The sequence below is a fragment of the Cydia splendana genome, chromosome 17, assembly GCF_910591565.1.
Source record: "Cydia splendana chromosome 17, ilCydSple1.2, whole genome shotgun sequence".
In the NCBI taxonomy this organism is placed as follows: domain Eukaryota; kingdom Metazoa; phylum Arthropoda; class Insecta; order Lepidoptera; family Tortricidae; genus Cydia; species Cydia splendana.
The window spans coordinates 17,075,929-17,096,259 of NC_085976.1; the positions used below are offsets into that span (position 1 = coordinate 17,075,929).

Genomic DNA, 20,331 nt, shown 5'->3' on the forward strand with positions numbered 1-20,331 from the left:
TCTACTTCATATAAAATATTAGGTATGTGAACGCACTTCAGATTTATATTTTGAACAAAATTTGTTCTTAAGGCCGTAACACACTATCGCACTGCACCAAGGTCATTGTGCGACGCACCGATAAGTAAGAGCGAGAAAGAGATATCGCTTTCTCACTCTTACTTATGGGTGCGTCGCACAATGACCTTGGTGCGGTGCGATAGTCTGTTACCACTATTAATGCTTGGCAAAAAAAAGTAGAAATTAAAAAGTGGCAACACTGTAGTGTCGTCCCGTTTTCTTATATATATTGGTTTGAAAGGGCCCACACTACAGTGTTGCCACTTTTTAATTTCTACTCTTTTTTGCCAAGCTGTAAACTAAGCAATCCTGTTATCCCTCCCTAAAACGTACTTGGTCAAGCAGATCTTGTCAGTAGAAAAAGGCGGCAAATTTGAAAAATGTAGGCGCGAAGGGATATCGTCCCATAGAAAATTTGAATTTCGCGCCTTTTTCTACTGACAAGATTTGCTTGACCGTTTATATATTCTCTTTGTTAGGGACATAGGGCAAAACTAAGCAGTGAGCCAGTGAGGTGGGTATTTCTAGTGCGTACAAAATTTTAACGTTCCTTACACCCTTCCGTAACAGACTGACACTAATACCCATCAAGTCTGATCGAAATTTCGTTTTCGGCCAAATAACTACCCATCGAACCATTCGGCCGCGCCGAGACTATATAGTGTCTGGCCGAAGTTTAATTTCGGTATAAAAATCATACTTCAGTCAAAGGTTTGGTTTTGGCCAAAACTCACTTAGCGAATGATAGGCCTGTGCCGAAACTAGAGCAAAACTGAACGTGAACCTTCGGTTCAAAATCCGGTTTTGCTTTAACACTAGGTAACTGAAATCCACCTTTACACGACTATGACAAAGGATGAAATAACTAAAAACACATGTAGTAGATTTGATTTTATTTATTTCAAATTAGCACACAGTGTTGTGCTATATTGTTACAGAGTTAATTATAAATACTATTTCCAACATAATTGTGCACTAGCATCGAAATTCATTTGATACAATGTCATGCTTTGATTAATTTATTTACAAGACTTATCACTGTACATAGAAGCTAAGAGGCCAGTTGAAATAAATGTAGATTTGTCTAAACATTGGATGTGCAACCCTAGCGACTTGTGTATAACAGCATTTTTTTGTAATACATTTTTTATTGCCAGTTCTTATCGATAGGTAATTACTAATACTCCCTCTGAATAATAGGTGAACCCCTAACATATCACAGGCATCCGAGGGCATTAAAATCCTTATGTTTGTGTGGTTTCATTCAATTGTATCTAGGGTTGCCAACTCAACGACTATAAGAACACGAAACATTTGAACTAATAGACAAAAGTTCAACTACAATCTAGAGTTAGACCAAGATAAGTCTGCAGCGATTTTGATAGCCCAGTGTTATTTTAAACGTCAAACCTCTTCGAAATTATGACGTATAAATAACCCTTGCACAGTGTGCGCTGTAAAAGTCGTTGCAGAGTTACCTTGGTCTAACTCTAGTGACCAATCAATCAAACAATAGCGCCATCTAGTGCATCTATCTTTATAATAAGCATTATGGTTCACTTTGCACGTCTATTAGTTCAATTGTCTGTGACACTACATACGAAAATTGATAATAAAGGGAAAATTATTAATGGCAGCATAATATTCGTAAATAAATCGCTTTACGCTAAAAACTAATGGTAACGCCGATAAGAAATAAAAAACTTCATGTCATCAAAAAAGTCATGTCATTACGCTATGTAGTCACAGTCGAACGTTATTTATTTCCATCGGCATCGGCGTAAAAAAAACAGTGATTTCCAAAAACTCTACAGTTTTTTGAAACTACTGTTGAACTTAAAACTATAGAACACTATTTCTGTATGCGAAAGTTCGTTTAAAATTCATTGTATTTAAGTTATTATAAAATTGCGTGTATGAAAATGATGGTAATACAGTTTGGCCAACCAACAAATACAATTTTTCTGGAAATCATTATGTTCGTCTGTCTTTTTCTTACTCAATGCTGACATGCCAAACTATACCTCCTGCAAGCATATAATATTAATTTGACTTTAGCTACACTATTACAATAATAATCCATAGGTAAAATCCTCACAACTCAGTATTTTTGCATAGGACCCAGTTAGTTTTTTTAGATTTCAAAATTCTATTGTTATTGTTACATAAACATTTACATTATAAAAGGTATTCTATTCTAGAAGACTTATCGGACATGTTTATTAAAATATTCTAAAGGTACGATTAACTGCAGAAAATAGAAAGCATTTCTTACAGAAAACTTGTCTATCGAAAATTAACTTGACGAATGGAATTCAAGGATAAAACATCGTTTCTACAGATAGAAAGTAGCTACCATAGAAAACATTCAACAATGATATAGACGGCTAAAGTTTGCCGCCATTTTGTAAAAGCGGTCATTTTGAATTCGGACCTTTATATACAATTAAGTCATTCCCTCTAGACCCAAAATGTATGGTCATTTTCTTGACGTTTGTTATTTCTGCTCACCAATATTAAACGTGTTATTTCATACAAAAAGAGACCTCTGAGCCGTGTTCTGAACAGTTCTGAGCGAATAATCCTTTGTATAAGTACAAGAACTCGTTCAGAACTGTTCAGAACACTAAGTGAAACAAGGTTTTTTTAAATACAAAACGACACAAATAATCCATAAATCCACAGGAGTCCCTTCTCACAATTCATTTACAACAATGTATGCAAACATTTAAGTATAATTGTATTTATCTACATAATTGTATATGTAAATTCAGTAGAGATACGTAGAGCTAGGTAATCGTAATAAATTACCAAATACCCTTTTAAAAATAAAGGGATTATTTTTATAATTTGAAGATCACTAAAGGAGGCATGTTTAGAATCATAGGATCACAACATTAAACTGTTTTTCTATGAAATTAAGGTGTATATTACGTTAACAGAATAAATGTTAATCTGTAAATGTAATACATAATTGTATTTTAAACCTTATAACAAAAGCTATGATGTTAATTTTCGTTTAACAGAATTTAGTGCTAATTTAACTAGAATATTTTTTCCAAGATAAGTTATATTATTCGAGCAACACCGGGAAGGGAGTCGGCATTTGCACTATTTCCCCTCTGCCGAAGCACATGCCCAACTGGGCATGCACACAACTAACGCGGTGCGTGTTATGACTCATCCGTACACAATTCGATTCACATTCTCAATTCACAAAGAGTTCGAGGTATGCAAGATTTGCCTTTGACGTGTGTCAATTTGTATGTATTTGTGTCGTCATTACAGATTGGATTTTGTATGTAGTGAGTGAGAAGTACGACTGTGTGCACGTTTCCCCCCGCAAAAATGGCAGAACGATTTGTACGGTAAGATATCGCTTGGGCTCCTCCCTTCCGACGTGTCGGAAGCCGGTGTTGCTCGAAGGTTATATCTGATATTTTTTTCATCCCATTGGTCAAATTAAACACTAAAATTATTGTAGTTAAACTTTACTAATGAAATAAACCTTTATAAACTGTATAAGTAAGTAGATTAGAAAAAATGTATAAAATTCGTAACGACGATACACTGGCCACACACTGTGTGGGTAAGCAGGTATGAAAGCGCCAAACGCCTAATGTGCAAAAATATATACATAATTGAAATTTTAACCCCTTGATCACCAAAGAAGTCAACTGACGCGCGTAGCTACAACCCAATATGAATCTTAGTGCATTGTGACATGGTTCATGATGACACGCCTCACACGACAGGCGTAGCGATCAACGGGTTAACTCTTATTAAATTCAACATTATCTTAACGATAATGTGTGGTACTCAAACAAGCAATTCAACTTGCAAAAAAATGATCAAAATCGGCTTAGCCTTTTATTAGATAGACACTATCTACCTAAGATATAATTCAAATTTAGAGTAAAATAGTCTTGAGTGTTGCAAGTTGCAAGCTTAACTCTAGACGGGCGTCTTGAGGCACTAGAGGCAGACCAAAAAAAGTCTGCAGCGGATTTGATAGCCCACGCAGTGCACGTGTTATTTTAAATGTCAAAATTCTATGACATTATGACGTATAAATAACACTGACACTGCGTGGGCTATCAAATCCGCTGCAGACTTTTCTTGGTCCCACTCTATGAAATACGGATCGACATAGACTATAGACAGTTGCCAAAATGGTCTCATAGACAAGACATAGAGTATCCCAAAACGCCCTAAGGCGTAATACGCACGAGCGCTTTTACAACGCGCGTTAAAAAAGCGTTTGAATGACACATGTATACATGTGTATTTATTCACACGATGGCGGTGGCGCTTTTTATCAAGCGTTGTTGGATTTTCGACTTTAAGCGTTGATGGTCAAATCGAAATTAGCGTGCGGATGAATTCAAGCGCCTTTTTAACGCGCGTTGAAAAAGCGCTCGTTAGTATGACGCCTTACATACCGCGCCTTCGGCTTGGTTGAAAAGATTATGGCAAAAGGCTTCGGCGCTGCTGCCTGTGGGTTCATATACTTTTTATAGTAAAATGGCGTTCAATAAAAGCTTTAAAAGATCAGTAATGCTTGTATCGACAATCATTACACTTGATTGTTACTTCTCGATATTTCTTCAGAAAAAAAAAATAGCATTATAGTGTTAAATTAGTTAATTGTGTACATTTTTGCCTTTCATTGAACACCGATTTACGGTAAATGTGGCTAATTCCGTCATAGGGACTATTCCGTCCACGAGCGTATATTTCTTTGATTTCAATCGTCGGAAAAAACCATTTGCCTTTGATGGCTGAAACTAAAAGCAATCGCTGCTTTGTTGACGAAATTATCAATGTCGTTCGTTGTTCGAGAAAAACGCCAGTGGACGGAATAATCCAAATGACGGAATTAGCACATTAACCTTACGTATAAAAAGCTAGTTCTGTAAGCCTTGTCTGTTATGCGATACCCAACACAATACAGATTGTAGAAGGTGTGGCAAAGATGAAGAGACAGTAATACACCTAATGTGAATGTCACGCCCTCGCCAGACAGAGAATGTAACCTTTGGAGCAGGCTATCTAAGGAATTCAAAGCGCTGCCTTTGAGCTTTATCATCGGACACATGGAGATTGGTCGAAAAAACTCTTCAGTAGCCATAGCCACAAGGAACATTTTGAGGGGGCGATTACACAAAAGATCCCGATGGGTCGGAGTGTGTCCATACAATAAGATAAGCATTGTCTATGCTTTAAGTTAAGAGCAATAAATTTGTCATATTTGATATAGTTCAGATAAATATACGAAAGGACACACGAAAGGACAGGCTTAAAGAACCACCATACCGAAGCTGGCGTCCCACAGCGCTAAGGGCGTATGGGACAATTTACTATCAAAGTACTGAACGTATAGTCCATGGGCAAGGCGAACCAACGATGATTTAGATTTCCATGATAAAAAATATACCTACAGATGTAGTTCATAATTATTGTCCATCGTATTTTCACGGAAACGTACGAACGTCTCTTGCTATTCCAGTCAGTTTCGGTACTAAGTGCTGAGGTTGACTGAAGTAGCACGATAAATACGAACGTTTTCGAGAAAATATGATGGAAATTGGAAAACAATTATGCACTACATCTGTATTATGTCTTTTCCCGGGACTCAAACGATCTCCATACCAACTCGTATAAGAGTGAAGAGACGGACAGACAATAATTATCGTATTTATTATATTACATAGTAGGTATTTGCATTATGCATTACGGCGTTATTCGACTCTAACAAGCCGTTGATAGAGTTAGACCAAGAAAAGTCTGCAACGATTTTGATAGCACACGCAGTGCAAGTGTTATTTAATACGTCATAATTTCATAGAAGTTTGACGTTTAAAATAACACTTGCACTGGGTGTGCTATCAAAATCGTTGCAATCTTTTCTTGGTCTAACTTTAATCGTTTGTCCCTCCTCATTTTGACATTTGTGCTGGCTGGAAAGAGACAAAATTTAACAAAGGTTCGCTAAGTTTTATGAATAATGTAACACCGTTGGACAGTTAAGAGTAGTACCAAGTTATATGAGTGCGCACTTGATGGTGCGCCGGCCGCCGATCTTGCCCCGGCTCTTCTTGCCTCGCGCCTCCTTGTCCTTGCGGATCTCTCGGACGAGCGTGTAGAACGCGTCGTCGACGCCCATGCGGGTCTTGGCTGATGTCTCGACGAAGGGGACGCCGTAACTCCGCGCGACCTGGAATGTTTGAGGGGTAAGTCAGTGATATCAAAGACAACGCTCAGAGATAAAGGAAAAGTGGAAAAACTCGCTGTCTCGGTCGAGGAGACTCGAACTCGCGACTCCGGGATACCAACCACTACTACCTGAGCTACCGAGATTTAAGGCCTGTGCACACCGGCTGCGTGTGCGTGACCTGCACGTGCGAGTGCTGCGTTGTAGACTGTAGTATACAGATCCTTATGAGAGACGGCACACCGCTTGCGTGACGGGTGCGTGTGCGGCTCCATCATTTTAACTCACGCGCACGTGCACGTCACGCACACGCAATCCGGTGTGCACAGGCCTTTACCCGTTGATAGAAAATATTTCCACCATATCCTTCATATGTGCTTTAGGGGGGCGTCTATATTCAATCAAAGGCAACCGAAATGGACCTAAAGCCCCCTCCAGACTATGCGCGAGAATCGCGGGCGAAGCCGCGAACGCGAGTGTGGAGTCGATTTTCGCAGACAGCGAAATCGACTCCACACTCGCGTTCGCGGCTTCGCCCGCGATTCACGCGCATAGTCTGGAGGGGGCTTAATACCTTAATACAGACAACGTATAAAATTGACCTTAATACAGACTACGTAGGACCCGCCGCTGAGCATTCACACTGCGCCGCGGGCGGCGCGGGCCCGCCGTGGATCCGCTTGGTCACGCTCACGGTCGCTCAGAGGGCCTACCGCGAACCACGTTCGACGTGTTGCCTCCCTGTCACACTTACATACGGATTTACAAAAGTGACAGAGAGGCAACACGTCGAACGTGGTTTGCGGTGAGCCCTCAGGCCCGCGCAAGCCCGCGCACGCCGTGTGTGTGCATTGATCTTATGCCCGTATTTTTAATTTACACTACAATAGCCGGAGAGCTAGCCACGGAAAAAGGTACGCAATTTATAGAGCAACGAAATTCCTCTAGTTAGTGTGCCATACTATCATTATTATTAATCCGGGCGCCTAGCAGCTGGTCAGCGTTGGGTGCGGGAGTGGATGGGCAACAAAGGGGTTGTAAAATCAATTGAAGGCGCGCAATTTATAGAGCTTTTTTTTATTTTTCATTTATTTAACTTGGGAGTTTTAGCAATTTATAGAGCTCTGAGTTTGATATCATAGCTAATTATGTATTTAATTCAAATATAACAATGCCAGGCGTTTTATTTGGGGGAAAAGTAGTGCCAGGTGATGAAAGTACACAATCACTTGAGCGCCTGCCGAAGAGCACGAGCAAATTGCACCTGACTCACAATTGCTTTACGCATAGTGTCTTATATGTCTATATGTACATATGGCCGGCCCGGGAGGCGCGCCGGCCCTATGTACCTAAGGGGCTGTCCATAAATTACGTCATCGATTTTTGACGATATTTGACCCCCCGCTCCGCCCCCTAAAATCATCCAAAAATCATGCTTCGAATGACCCCGTTTCCTCCTACGTCATGCTACCATCACCCGATGTATGTCCAGACCCCCCCCCCCCCCCTAATTTGAAATGACGTAATTTATGAATAGCCCCTAAACTGCGTAGTGACACCCCCCTGGTGTGAGTCTCCTTGGTACTTTAAGGGTCTCCCCACACTTTACGACGCGGAATGTGCAATAGCCGATATAAAAAAGCTTTATACCTACGCAACAAGAGCGAAAAAGACGTCGATTGGCTTGGCTGACGCACTGTGGACGCACTTGTGTGACTTTCTATACAATGAATACTAAAATCCGTTGCGTGCGATGCGGCCCTGTGGACTGTGGACGTCTACCTTTACGAGGCGACGGCGTTTTGTTCGTAAACATAAAACTTTTTTTATCGGCGGCGGCTATTGCCGATTCCGCGTCTATATGTGTGGGGAGACCCTTAGATGACGAAACTACTAAAGCGATTTTAATAAAATTAGGCATATCGAATCCTGGTACGGGCGTTAGTTGTATATTTAATATAGATATTATGCTCCTGACGAGTTATGGAGGTTTATATCGTCGTCTAGTAAATAATCTTTTCTTTGTATGCTTTTCACATAATCGTACATTGACCCACCTGTTGCTATCTCTATTGCAGAAGCATTATATTGCTGTCACGCTCTCGTACAGTGACATTGACAGCAGGCATGATGGGCGGTAGCAGTTCAATGTACGAAAATCCTTGGAGATCTAAGGTCCCGTTTTCTAAGGGGACCTTGCATTTTGGAGACAAAGCAAACCGCTTGGAACAGGTGTTCCTGGGGGTGACCTGAGCTGATTAAGCCCGGTTGCCAAGAGGTTCCCCCCAGCAGGTGGGCAGGGGAGGGGGAAAAAGTGCCTCCGGCGCGCCTCACTCTAAGCTTTATATCTGCATACACTATGAAATCAAAGGGAGTAGACGAAACCACCAGATGGGTACATAGCATGCTCTCGAACAGAGTAGCCACTCTGACCATCAATACTATATATAGAGCATGAATTTTATACCAAGGAGGCGTTTTATCCCCACTATTATGGACCCTAGCAGTGGACCAACTTCTTGCAATCATGTCAGGCCAAGACTTTGATACACAAGGATATGCCGACGACCTTGTAGTCATCGTCAAAGGCCCTTGCCTCAACACAATATCCAACCTAATGCAAGGAGCTCTAAACACAATATTCAAATGGTGTAGAGAAAATGACTTGTCCATTAATCCGAGCAAGACTGTAATAGCCATTTAACCATTCACAAGGAAACGGAAGCTCGATAAACTCACAAAACCAAGACTTAATGGACAAATAATACCGTTCTCGGCAGAGGTCAAGTATCTAGGGGTCACCTTCGACCAAAAGTTAACTTGAAACCCTCACCTGAGAAACATTATACAAAAAGTGAAAACGGCCATGTGGTCATGCTGTCAAATGGCAGGAGCAAGATAGGGCTTAAGACCCAAATTGCTATGTGGTTATACACGGCGGTAGTGAGGCCAATTGTCACCTACGCCTCCGCAGTCTGGTGTAACAAAACCAGCCAAAAGACAGCAACAGACACTCTAAACAGCCTGCAACGCACGGCTTGTTTAACAGTAACAGGCGCCTACCTCTCGACACCGGGAGCGGCCCTAGATGCACTGCTGGACATCATACCACTCCACTTGCAGGTGCAAAAGGAGGCCAAGCACTGCGTCTACAGAATATGCACGCTAAACAGGCCAAAATGGCGCTCCCAGGCATTAACCAATCTAAAGGCCTGGGTTTTTGCGAATAGAACCCTTAGCATGCCCACTGATGACACGCACACCGAAAGTCATCTCACCAAACTGTACACAGTAGAAATACCTCCTAGAGACAAATGGATCAACAACCAAATGTACGTCGAAGAGGGAAGCCACATCTGGTATACAGATGGTTCCAAGAAAGGCAATGATGTAGGATGTGGGATCTATGGTGAGAGATCTAAGCTCAGAGCTAGCGTCAGCGTGGGCACACTGGCCTCAATTTTCCAGGCAGAAGTCTTCGCAATCAACAAATGTGCGGAGATCAACCTGGATAGAAACCTAAGACACCAGCATATCTACATCAACTCAGACAGCCAGGCTGCTCCGCTGGCACTAGAATCCCTTGAGTCAAACTCAAAACTAGTCCAGAACTGTAAAACAAACCTAAATGCACTGGTTTACTCCAACAAAGTTACACTTAGATGGGTACCAGGGCATTCCGACTTCCGACATTAACGGAAACGAAGAAGCGGACGAACTTGCTAGAAAGGGCGCAGACACACCCCTGGTCGGCCCAGAACCGTTCTGTGGAAGCACAAAACGAGATGCATATTCTCTGCTCAGCAACTTAGAAAAAACGAGAGCAATCGATTGGTGGAAGTTCGTTAAAGGACAAGAACACTCGAAAGCTCTGATCAAAGGGTTCAACAGCAAAACTGCTAAGGAGCTTTTAGGTCTCAAAAGGCACAAAACCTGCGTGGTGACCAGAATACTGACTGGACACTGCAAGTTGAACAAACATATGTTTCAAATTGGCAAGAAACAAGATGCGACATGCAGGTTCTGTCAGGAGTCAGAGGAGACTGCAATTCACATTCTCTGTTCTTGTGGACCACTAATGTCAAAAAGAATTACCTACCTAGGGCGACACGTAGTGCAACCCTATGAGGTACAAAACATTACGGCCCAAAGAATCTGGAACTTCCTGGATGCAACGGGCATTAGTAACGAACTTAAAGGGCCGTCAAAATAGTTCAATGCTGGTCAATGCGACACTCAAAGGCCCACAACACCACAATAATAATAATAATGTCCCGCGGGGGCAGCTTGTGGCGAGCTGACGGTGAGTGGCGACACCGCGGACCCCTATTTTAGAGGGCCCTGTCATCTGGCCCTCGCCTCTGGGCTTGCCTTGATTGGCCGGCCAGATTGGAGTCGCAAGAGCGGGACCTAAGTATGCTCCAGGTTGGAAGTGTAAAATGTCATAACGCCGGCGGCCTGCTGAACGGATTACCGGGATCTGGCTACCGCAGACTCACCTCTCGACAACCTCACAGCCACTCCAAAGTGTTGCCCTGTTGTCGCACTGTGCGTGCGGCCATTGCGGGGTCCACTCAATGAGTTGGCGAGTCACCAGTCATTTACAATTTTGAGACTGATTGTCACAACCCACAACACAAGGATTATTTAGCTGTGGAACTAGGTCTATTTGTGTAAGATAGTCCCGTAATATTTATTATTTATATTTATCAAATAATTTAAATAACCTTGACACAACATTGAAGAAACTGGTCCATTTATCACCAAAGTTGGTCAAAGTCCCTTGCTAGTACCACTTCCCTGTTTGCCGCCCACGCGATGTGTCACCAGTTTATTTATAACATGCATTACTAATGTTATTTCAGGGAAATACCTATTAGTTCACAAAGTGTAAATATTTCTTTGGAAAAAGTTTTGAAAGAGATCTGGTGTGATCTGTAACCCCTGATGCAAAAAGGGGGGTGTTATAAATAAGTATTAGTTTGACCACCACATAATGCAGAATGAAGGCCAGAATGGAGAAGATTGGAGGAGGCCTTTGCCTCCTGGCAAACGGACACACAAAAATGAAAAAAATGTGAAATATACGAACATGAATAGAAGAAATGTATTGTCCGACTAAAGGCTACATAATAATTAGTGTCCGACCGAAACATGTTTTTTTGCCGAAACCGAAACCGAATGTTCGGCTTTGGCTCTAGTTTCGGCCGAAACCGAAACCGAAACTTTTGTAACCTTGTTAAAATCGTTGAAAAAATTTCATAAAACCGCTTTTACACACGTATTATGGGGCTGTCATCACCCAATGTCTTTGAAATTGATGTTACTTAAGCAGTTTTTTAAGAGAATTACTAGACTTAGACCAAGATAATTCTGCAACGATTTTGATAACACAAGCAGTGCAAGTGTTATTTTAAACGACAAAACTTCTATCTATGAAATTATGACATATAAATAACATTTGCACTAGTTGCACTGCGTATGCTATCAAAATCATTGCAGAATTTTCTTGATCTAACTCTATTCATTCACCAGTCAAGCTAACATGTAGGAGATACAGGGTCAACCAAAAACGTGAGCGCAGCGAGCCCGAAATTTTTTGTTGACAATATCGCAAGGCCGGGTACCGATCTTCACCTGGGCCTAAAAGTCCGAAGTGCCCCAGTGAGGCGAACTTTCATGCGAAGTCAAAGCCGTGCTTCAGGCTTCAGGATAAGTAGTTGAGCACAGACTCCAACCAATGTCCATTGTATTAAAAAGCGAGACCGCAGGCCGAGCATGGCGCAGCGAGGCTAAAGGCTAAGCCAATTAAGCTAAGTAGAGGACATGTGGAACACAAACCAATGGTAAATTGAGGTAAAAAGTGAGCCTAAGGTCGAGCATTCGTATGAAAAACTGGGGACACTTTTAAGGGTTTTTTCTTCGTTTTAATCGATAGTCAGCTGTTCAGCCTCGCAAAATATTAAGTTCTATTGAGAAAATCAACTTTGCGGCACTAGTTGAGCGTAGCCTTTAGCCTCGCTTAAAATTTGCCATTGGAGGTAGATAGGAAAATGACTGAATAAGTGAGTGAATAAGAGCGAAAAAGACATCGTTCGACTCGGGTCGAGCTGATACTCGGCCAACGCCTGAAGATTGAAATTAAAAACGCAAACTTATTTCCCTGTACTGAACAACAGAACATGCTGTATGCAAAATTAACTGTAGCCCGGCCCCGAGCATTGCACTGCCTGGAGGCCCCGACATGCTTAATCCGGCCCTGCTTAAAATCACCAAACGATTCTAATGTCTTTATTTTTTTGACTTATGCATCTGAAATTTTAAATCACAATATGTAAACATTTATACCTAAACCGCTAAGGAGTAATATTACACAAATAATCCACATTTATTTTTATTACAATAGTTTTCTTATTATTTCCTTGAGCGCTGGTGGCCTAGCGGTATGAGCGTGCGACTTTCAATCCGAAGGTCTTAGGTACAATACAATGAGTTTTTCGGAACTTATAGAATACTAGACGGGCCCGCAGCTCCGCTCGCGTAAATGAAATAAAGAGTTCGTCTTATGTTTAGGTAAATACCGACATTATTATGTATTCAACCCTGCCATGGTTTAAAACTGTGATAGGGATTTCTTATTTGTAGCCGTTATTTGGATAACTCAATTCGCAAATTTGTCAAAAAATGATGTGATTTGATAAAAGGCAAGATTGTATTTTTTCATCTACACGTATTTATTTAAAACTTGTTTCAAGATAAAATTATTATTTGTTCTTATAAGCCTAGTTGCAAAAACGTTCATTGGATTAATTTTCGCCTTAAGACGAATATGGATGACCACCGCCCTTAAATCGCCTTTTTATACAAACATAGGTAGTCTAGTCCTCTCGGTCTTGCGATAGCTCTCGCCAGTCGCCATGGCCGAGGTTGAGCAGGTCTTGAGCAACTACGTCGTTTCAGCGGTACCTAGGACGTCCACTCGGGCGTCTCCCAATTTGTTGTCCCAAGTACCTGCGCTCTCTTCACGGCACGATCCTCTCCCATTCTCTCTAAGTGTCCGAGCCACCACTGAATTTAGCCGCTTTTGTCTCTTAATATTTCGCCACTATATCGGACCACATCCTTATTTCTATGGCAACAAAATTATATTACGATATTTGGCTGATTGCTGACTGTACATTTGCTTATTTTTATCAGGTCGCTCAATAATATCTGAACATGCACTTTAATCTACCTACATAACTTACTATCAACTTTGTATATTTGGCCCATCTCAGCATTCTTAGCCCGTTCCCCGGACGAATGGCAATGTTTGCCGAAGCCGTGAAAGTCAATCTGAATAATATAACTCAAAAATAAATTTAAAACAACAAAATACAAATTGATAATAATAATATAGTAATTAGCCGGCCGGCCAGAGTGGAGTCGTTAGAGCTATAAGCTCCAGGGGTGGAAGTGAAATATGCATAAGACGCGAGTTGGCACAGTGGCTGTTAACAGCCACTGGGTGGAAAGCGGCGCACACCTCTCGACACCCCTGAGCCGCTCACACCGGTGTTGCCCTTGAGCCATCCTAGATGTCGCTTTTTGTGGGGGCCCATCTTGTGAGGGCGAGTCACCGTCTGCCGGAAATAAAATTGCATACCGTTTTATTAGGCAGGCGTCCGGTTTTTTACCCCATAGCTCAGTTCTTAGTCCATCGCTTTCACCCAATAACCTAGTTCATTTTAGATTCCATCAACTCTCAATAGTCCTTACACCCTGGCGGGTGCTGCCTCTGCGTGCGTCCCATGACATGGGCAAGGGCAGCCTCCGCTCGGTGTACCCCTTACATTTCATTAAAGTGTCAAAAGGGCCTCTACGTGTTGGCTTCGGCTCTGCGCACGCCTCCCAAAGGTCCGGAACACCATTGTTCCGTGATGGGAAAGACATACAAATATAGTAATTACTTTGATTGATAAGAATGATAAGTCATATATGACATAAATCACTCGTATGGGCTCTATAGACTAAGGTTGAGGTTGACAGCACTTTTTATTTTACTTCGTGTAAAAAAAACTCAGAAATACCTGTATACCAACTTACCAACATGACAAACATAATTTAGTTTACTTTAACTTACGGATTATTTGGTCTAATCTGTAGCACCGAGAAATGGCCGATGTCGTAAAATGAAGATTGTTATGAAAATTTCTTTTCCTTATTGTAAATTAAATACGCATCGGAAGCGATAGTTTTTATTGTCTAGTTCTATTCCCATATGTAGATAATTGATTTGAACAGGTTTTTCTTATCATACGTGCGTCGTATTCGAGAAACGTGTCAAAAACTTTTTTAGAAAATTGTAAGGCGCCATCTCGCTTCTTCCCTCTTTTTTTATCCCGTTCTGGTTTTTCAATTTTATATATATGATGATGATATGAAATATCATTTGATATTTACTATTTGCTTTTCGGTGAAGGAAAAGCATCGTGAGGAAGCCGGACTAGTCCTGATAAGGCCTAGTTTACTCTCTGGGTTAGAAGGTCAGTCTGATGGCAGTCGCTTTCGTAAAAACGCCAATTCTTGGGATTAGTTTTCAATTGGACTCCAGGTTCCCATGAGCCGGGGCAAACATTCCGGGATTACTCGAGGAAGATGATGAGTTTTCTTATTATTCTCTTGGCCAGGGCCCAGTAACATGCGACAGTGCTATCTCATTCACTCCGATATAATTAGACACAGTGCGCGTTATAGGTATTGACAGCATCTTAAGACTGCGTCGACCGTCCAGTGGCGCTCTCATTAGTGGAATTGTGTTTTATAATAAACCAATTAATTTCTGTACCTTTAAGTACATGAATCAGTATATGTAGGTATTAATATTGTTGTCCTACTTATTCCCCAACTTTTGGTCTTTGCCACATAGTACGAAGTACCATTTTGTAAGTTTCGGCCCGGCCGAAACCGAAACTACAGCCGAAACCAAAACCGAACCTTCGGTCGGACACTAATAATAAATAATAATAAAAGTTTGACCACCATGTGTGACGGGACTGACGGGTGTTTGTCTGTGATTTTTTCTGCTTTATACAGTACAGAGTTATAATCCAAGATTTTTGAACATCACCATTACACTTTACCCTTCATCTTTCCTAACTATTGTTAGGTAAATAAAAACAAAAATACAAACATATGAAAAGGCTCAAAACTTTTAAACACTTTCTAACTTTGACAACTTGTTTATGTTTTTAACCATGAACACACATCATTGACATCATGGCAACTGTGTCAATATCATTGTCAGTACATAGCTCAGTCTGATTAGGGGTAGTTTTGGTTTGATGTTAAATAGTGATAAGGCAAATAAATGTTGCTTCATAAGTTGATATCAATAAACTTTGGTTATCATACCACCATTGATTCTAAAATATTATAATGATGATTACAATAATATGAAAAAAATGAACTGAATTAATATTTAGTGTAATTTCTAACTTTTTTACAGAGACTCAAATCAATGTCAGATAACAGAATAAAATAATAGTAGGTGGAAATCCCTTTCGACAAATTAGGGTTGTCAAAATTCAAGCCTATATCTTATCTGTGGCCGTGCAAGCAAAGGGACATCAAGTTGTGTCAACCATTGGTAGAGGGTGCAAAGGGCTTGGTCACCAGAATCTCAAGGAACCCAAAATGTCAAGGTCACTTAAAACCGAATCAGAGCACCCCACTATCCACGTGGTCTTGTCTGTCCTACCCCTAGAGAGCAATTCCAAAAACAGAGGCGCGGAGGGAGGGCTGCTCTCCGCAGCGCCGGAGCTAACCCAGATCCACCAGCTTCACTATGGCTAAGGTCTCGTCAGCTCGCGACCTCAGGGGTGACGAAGCGGGCCTACGGGCGAAGCGCGCCCCCCCTCACCCCGCACCCCCTCCCCCTTCAAATTTTGCTGTAATCCCTTATTTCATAGTAATTCCATACAAACTTTAACCATGGATAACTCCATAACCATGGGGTTCCGCGCCATGGGGGTTGGACTGGGGGGTAGCCCTCTACCCCCCTCCCCCCTCCCCACCCCAAAAATCGACGGTCCATAAAGTAAAGATTTACCAAAAAGAGGCAGACAATACAAAAGATGGTCAGATGATTTAAAGAAAACTGCTGGTCCACTATGGACACAACTAGCCAGAGACAGAGAGGCATGGAAGGCAATGGAGGAGGCCTTTGTGTCAAAAGGACATGTTGAGCCGACGGTTGTTGCAAATACATAAATAAATATTGTATTAAACCGGGGTATCGTCAATTGTCCTCTTCAATTTATTTGACAACTACCAACTGTTACAATTTAAGTTCATCAACAAGTCTTTGTTTACATTGTACAAAGATAACAAAGATTTTTACTTTGCAATAACAAAACACTCACCTCTCTAGCTTGTGTCATGTCCACCGCCCAAGCCTGCAGGTCACACTTGTTCCCCACCAGAACCATAGGCACCTCCTCAGCGTCCTTGACTCTCTTTATCTGCTCACGATAAGAGCCTATATCTTCGAAACTTTTCGCACTATTCACTGCAAACACTAGCAGGAACCCCTCTCCTGTGCGCATGTACTGATCCCGCATCGCGGAGTACTCCTCCTGCCCTGCCGTATCCAAGATATCCAACAAACACGTTTCACCATCTATCACCACCTGTTTTCTATACGAATCCTCTATCGTAGGATCGTACTCGTCCACGAAATGATTCTGTATAAGCTGTATAGTCAATGCGGATTTGCCGACGCCACCAGCGCCGACAACCACCAATTTGTACTCGGTCATCTTGAAACGGTGTAGGAAGTGTATTTTTCACTTTTTCACTACTGTCACTTGAAGGAGAATACGACGCGAAACGTCGGTCGGCTGCCACACCTCTGGTATTACTCACATCGGCATGGCTGCTCGACCTATGACCACTTAATGCTCGCCCAGTACCACAAGCGCGAAGACGACTAATTAACGTATTATTATTAGAGTCGAATGCAATAAAATGACAAGACAATGAGGCGGTTCAGTCACCCCTGGGAACTTTTCCGTCTCTCAAACATATTCGTGTTGACCCCAATATCGGCCAATAGGAGCTTTGTTTCAGGCGTTCCCTACAATGTTATTGGACAAATTTGATACAAGGTCGTGATTACATTGACAAACGCCCAATGCAAGATCGGAGCGTTCCGAAACTATATTACGTAACTTTAGTTATGTAAAATTTGTGTATATCGTGCTTTCTTATTATTACACATGCATATGTGATTTTCTTCCATTTATGTTTATATTATTCTATTATTATCACCAAGTAACGGAAATCAGTGAGGATTCCACATTATGGCTTCTATTTATTTTCTATGAAGTGATTTGAAGATTCTGAACGTCGATGACATGAATCATGGATGAATCATAAATTACTTGTCAAAAAAAAAAAGCATAGATGGCGCTGTGTATGTAAATATTTAGCTCCGGAAGTTCCGGAATATTTTCAGATTTAATATAGTTTTTAGATTTTATGTGTGAGATATGAGTTCACAATTACTAGCTAAAATCACGGTATAATAATATACTTCGAATTAGCATTAAAACTATTTATTAAAACTTTACTGGTCCCACATAAATTAAAAAATAAACTTGAATGACATACATTTTCTGGATTTCGGGAACTTTCAATTTTATTTTCATTCAAACAGCCAAGTCTCAAGTTGGTTTATTATTTTAATTGAAGAGTTTATAGCTTACATAAATCTGCTATAATGTCAGCAGTAGAAGAACAGGACGGAACCCCTGATGTGTTGGAGGAGACGGGAGCTCTGGAGGCCGACGTCGGGGCTCGATTGTTAGTAAAGCGAAATGAAGTAATCTGTCGCTGGTTCAAGTTTCTTCATTAATTTATCACCGAACATAAATGGGGGCCAAAGCGATATTTTTTAAACACTTGTGTAGAAACCTAAGAGCTGTAACAGACTACCGCACCGCACCGCCACCTTGGTGCACCGCATGCACCCATAAGTGTTTGTTTGTTTGTAAATCAATCAAACAATCAAAGGATTTATTTTCAGGCTACTAAGGCCCATAGATACATACCTTACAAACTAACATATATATTAATAAAAATCTTAAATACTAAAAAATCATTTTCGTGACGCAGTTTTCTGTTGCGGCGTCACTTGCTCTGGTGTAGGATTCGGCAGATTCCCAAGGAACCACCAAAATATTGGCCAGAACTGCCAGAAGTCCGTGCTCGCGATGACTTCCAGCAGCGGCCGCGCACCACAAACGAGCTGAAGTGCACGTAATGTCGCGATCGCAGCTGGAACACTGTCAACTCGTAACGGGTCTTCTTGCGAAGATATTCCACCACATCGTCTGCCGTGGCGGAAACATGCGATACGTATAGCGCCGTATTAGGCGTGGCAGCCCTCAGTCCAGATGCAATATCTGGCTCCGCTGTTTCACACTGGCTCTTGCGAGGCACCTTGCGTGGCCGCCTCTCCTTCGACGCCTGCGTGAATCAAACTATTTTCTTTTTCAGCGATTACCAACTTAGTAACATCGACCCACGGCTAAAGATCGACATGGACCCGCTGGCACACAGAGATTTCCGCCCCGAAATGATGTTCATACGAGATGAGCTGCGTCAGGCCAAGTTTCAGGCCCTTGCCGTAAGTATAGGCCAAGTTTCAAGCTCTTGACGTAAATACAGGCCAAGTTTTAGGCCTCTGTCCTACAAAGTATTATTACAGCGTAACGATCTGCTGACGCACAGAGATCTACGCCCTGGAATGAAGCTCATACGCGATGAGCTACGTCCGGCCCAATTTCAGGCCCTTGCAGTATGTACAGGCCAAGATTCAGGTCCTTGCTGTAAGCTGTAAGTACAAAGTGTACAAACTAAGTTTCAGGCGTTTGCCGTAGGTAAGTACAACTACAAACAGCAACACTCCTTACTGTACATCGGTGGACCTTATTACAAATGCATAAAGTCCACCGATGTACAGTTAACAGTGTTGGCGATGGTACAGACCGTATCAAGCCGTTTTCATAAATACAGGTTAAGTTTAGTAAAAGAGTAGGCCCTCTGAGGCCCTAATACCGCGAAAAACAAAATTAGAAATTTCTTTATCGGCCCCTCTATCGCTCGAATGAGTAATAGCGACAGAGAGGCAGATAACGTTTTTCGATTTTTCTAAACATCAAAGCTACGCTGTACATTCGCAAAACTGTCAAAATGCATTCATGAATCCATTCGCAACGCGTGAATTCAAGGTGAATTATCTGGATACAAACACTCTCTACCCGTCCCTTTTTCTTCAGTCGGTAAAAGCAGTAACACACTAACCACACCGCACCAAGGTCGCGGTGCAAATGAATGTTCACTCCGTCAGGTACGCCGCATGGCTCTCAAGAAGTTGCTGCTGCAAGACTTCATCCGCGAGGACTGCGAGCTGCGGAACCTCGGGCTGGCGTACGCGCCGGCCGATGCCTAGCCAGCAACCCAGAGGGGCTACCGCGAAAACCGAAATTCGCAAATTGCGGGGATCTTACTCTTTTACTCCAATGAAGGCGTAATTAGAGTGACAGAGAAAAATGCCCGCAATTGACGATTTTCGGTATTGGCGGTAGCCCTACAGACCCTCAAGCCCAGTTTACTGGGCTCTACAAACGTGACGAATATCGCACACGATTTTTAGTGTTCCGTACAAAACTTTGTTCACGGAACACTTATGGGATCATTTCGGTCTTGAAAATCAGTTAAATGCGTTTTTAATTTATTATATTTATTATGGCATTGCACACTTGTCAGATTAACTATTAATAGTAAATAATAATAATACAATTTAGTAACATCGTGCCTTGGTACTTCAATTAATGGCGACGATAAGTTGAAGTTAAATTGTTACCTATGTTAGAGCATATTCAGATGGAACTTTATCGTATCTGATTAAATTGCCATGTTCTTAACATTCATTTCTGATCAAATTGTCAATTTGATTGTCCCGTCTGGACTGGCCTCTAAAGGGGCCCACTGATTAACAGTCCGCCGAACGG

The 20,331-nt window shown here is 41.8% G+C and overlaps 2 protein-coding genes and 1 long non-coding RNA gene across 3 annotated transcripts; 1 reads left to right on the plus strand and 2 right to left on the minus strand.

The window, feature by feature from the left end:
• Positions 1–943: 943 nt before the first annotated feature.
• LOC134798947 (uncharacterized) lies at positions 944–4,104 on the minus strand. Its single transcript, XR_010145291.1, has 2 exons — positions 2,159–4,104; positions 944–2,054 (listed from the first exon to the last, which is right to left on the minus strand). It is a non-coding gene; the product is annotated as an uncharacterized LOC134798947 (long non-coding RNA).
• A 1,937-nt stretch (positions 4,105–6,041) lies between these two features.
• Positions 6,042–17,339, minus strand: LOC134798934 (GTPase HRas). The gene is made up of 2 exons (XM_063771366.1): positions 16,678–17,339; positions 6,042–6,277 (listed from the first exon to the last, which is right to left on the minus strand). The coding sequence occupies exons 1-2, from the start codon at positions 17,071–17,073 to the stop codon at positions 6,104–6,106; spliced, it is 570 nt and encodes a 189-aa protein (XP_063627436.1). The 5' UTR covers positions 17,074–17,339; the 3' UTR covers positions 6,042–6,103.
• A 626-nt stretch (positions 17,340–17,965) lies between these two features.
• On the plus strand, positions 17,966–19,782 carry LOC134798587 (uncharacterized). Its single transcript, XM_063770956.1, has 3 exons — positions 17,966–18,118; positions 18,815–18,944; positions 19,668–19,782. Exons 1-3 carry the CDS (start codon positions 18,036–18,038, stop codon positions 19,767–19,769), a joined length of 315 nt encoding a protein of 104 aa, XP_063627026.1. The 5' UTR covers positions 17,966–18,035; the 3' UTR covers positions 19,770–19,782.
• The last annotated feature ends 549 nt before the right edge of the window (positions 19,783–20,331 follow it).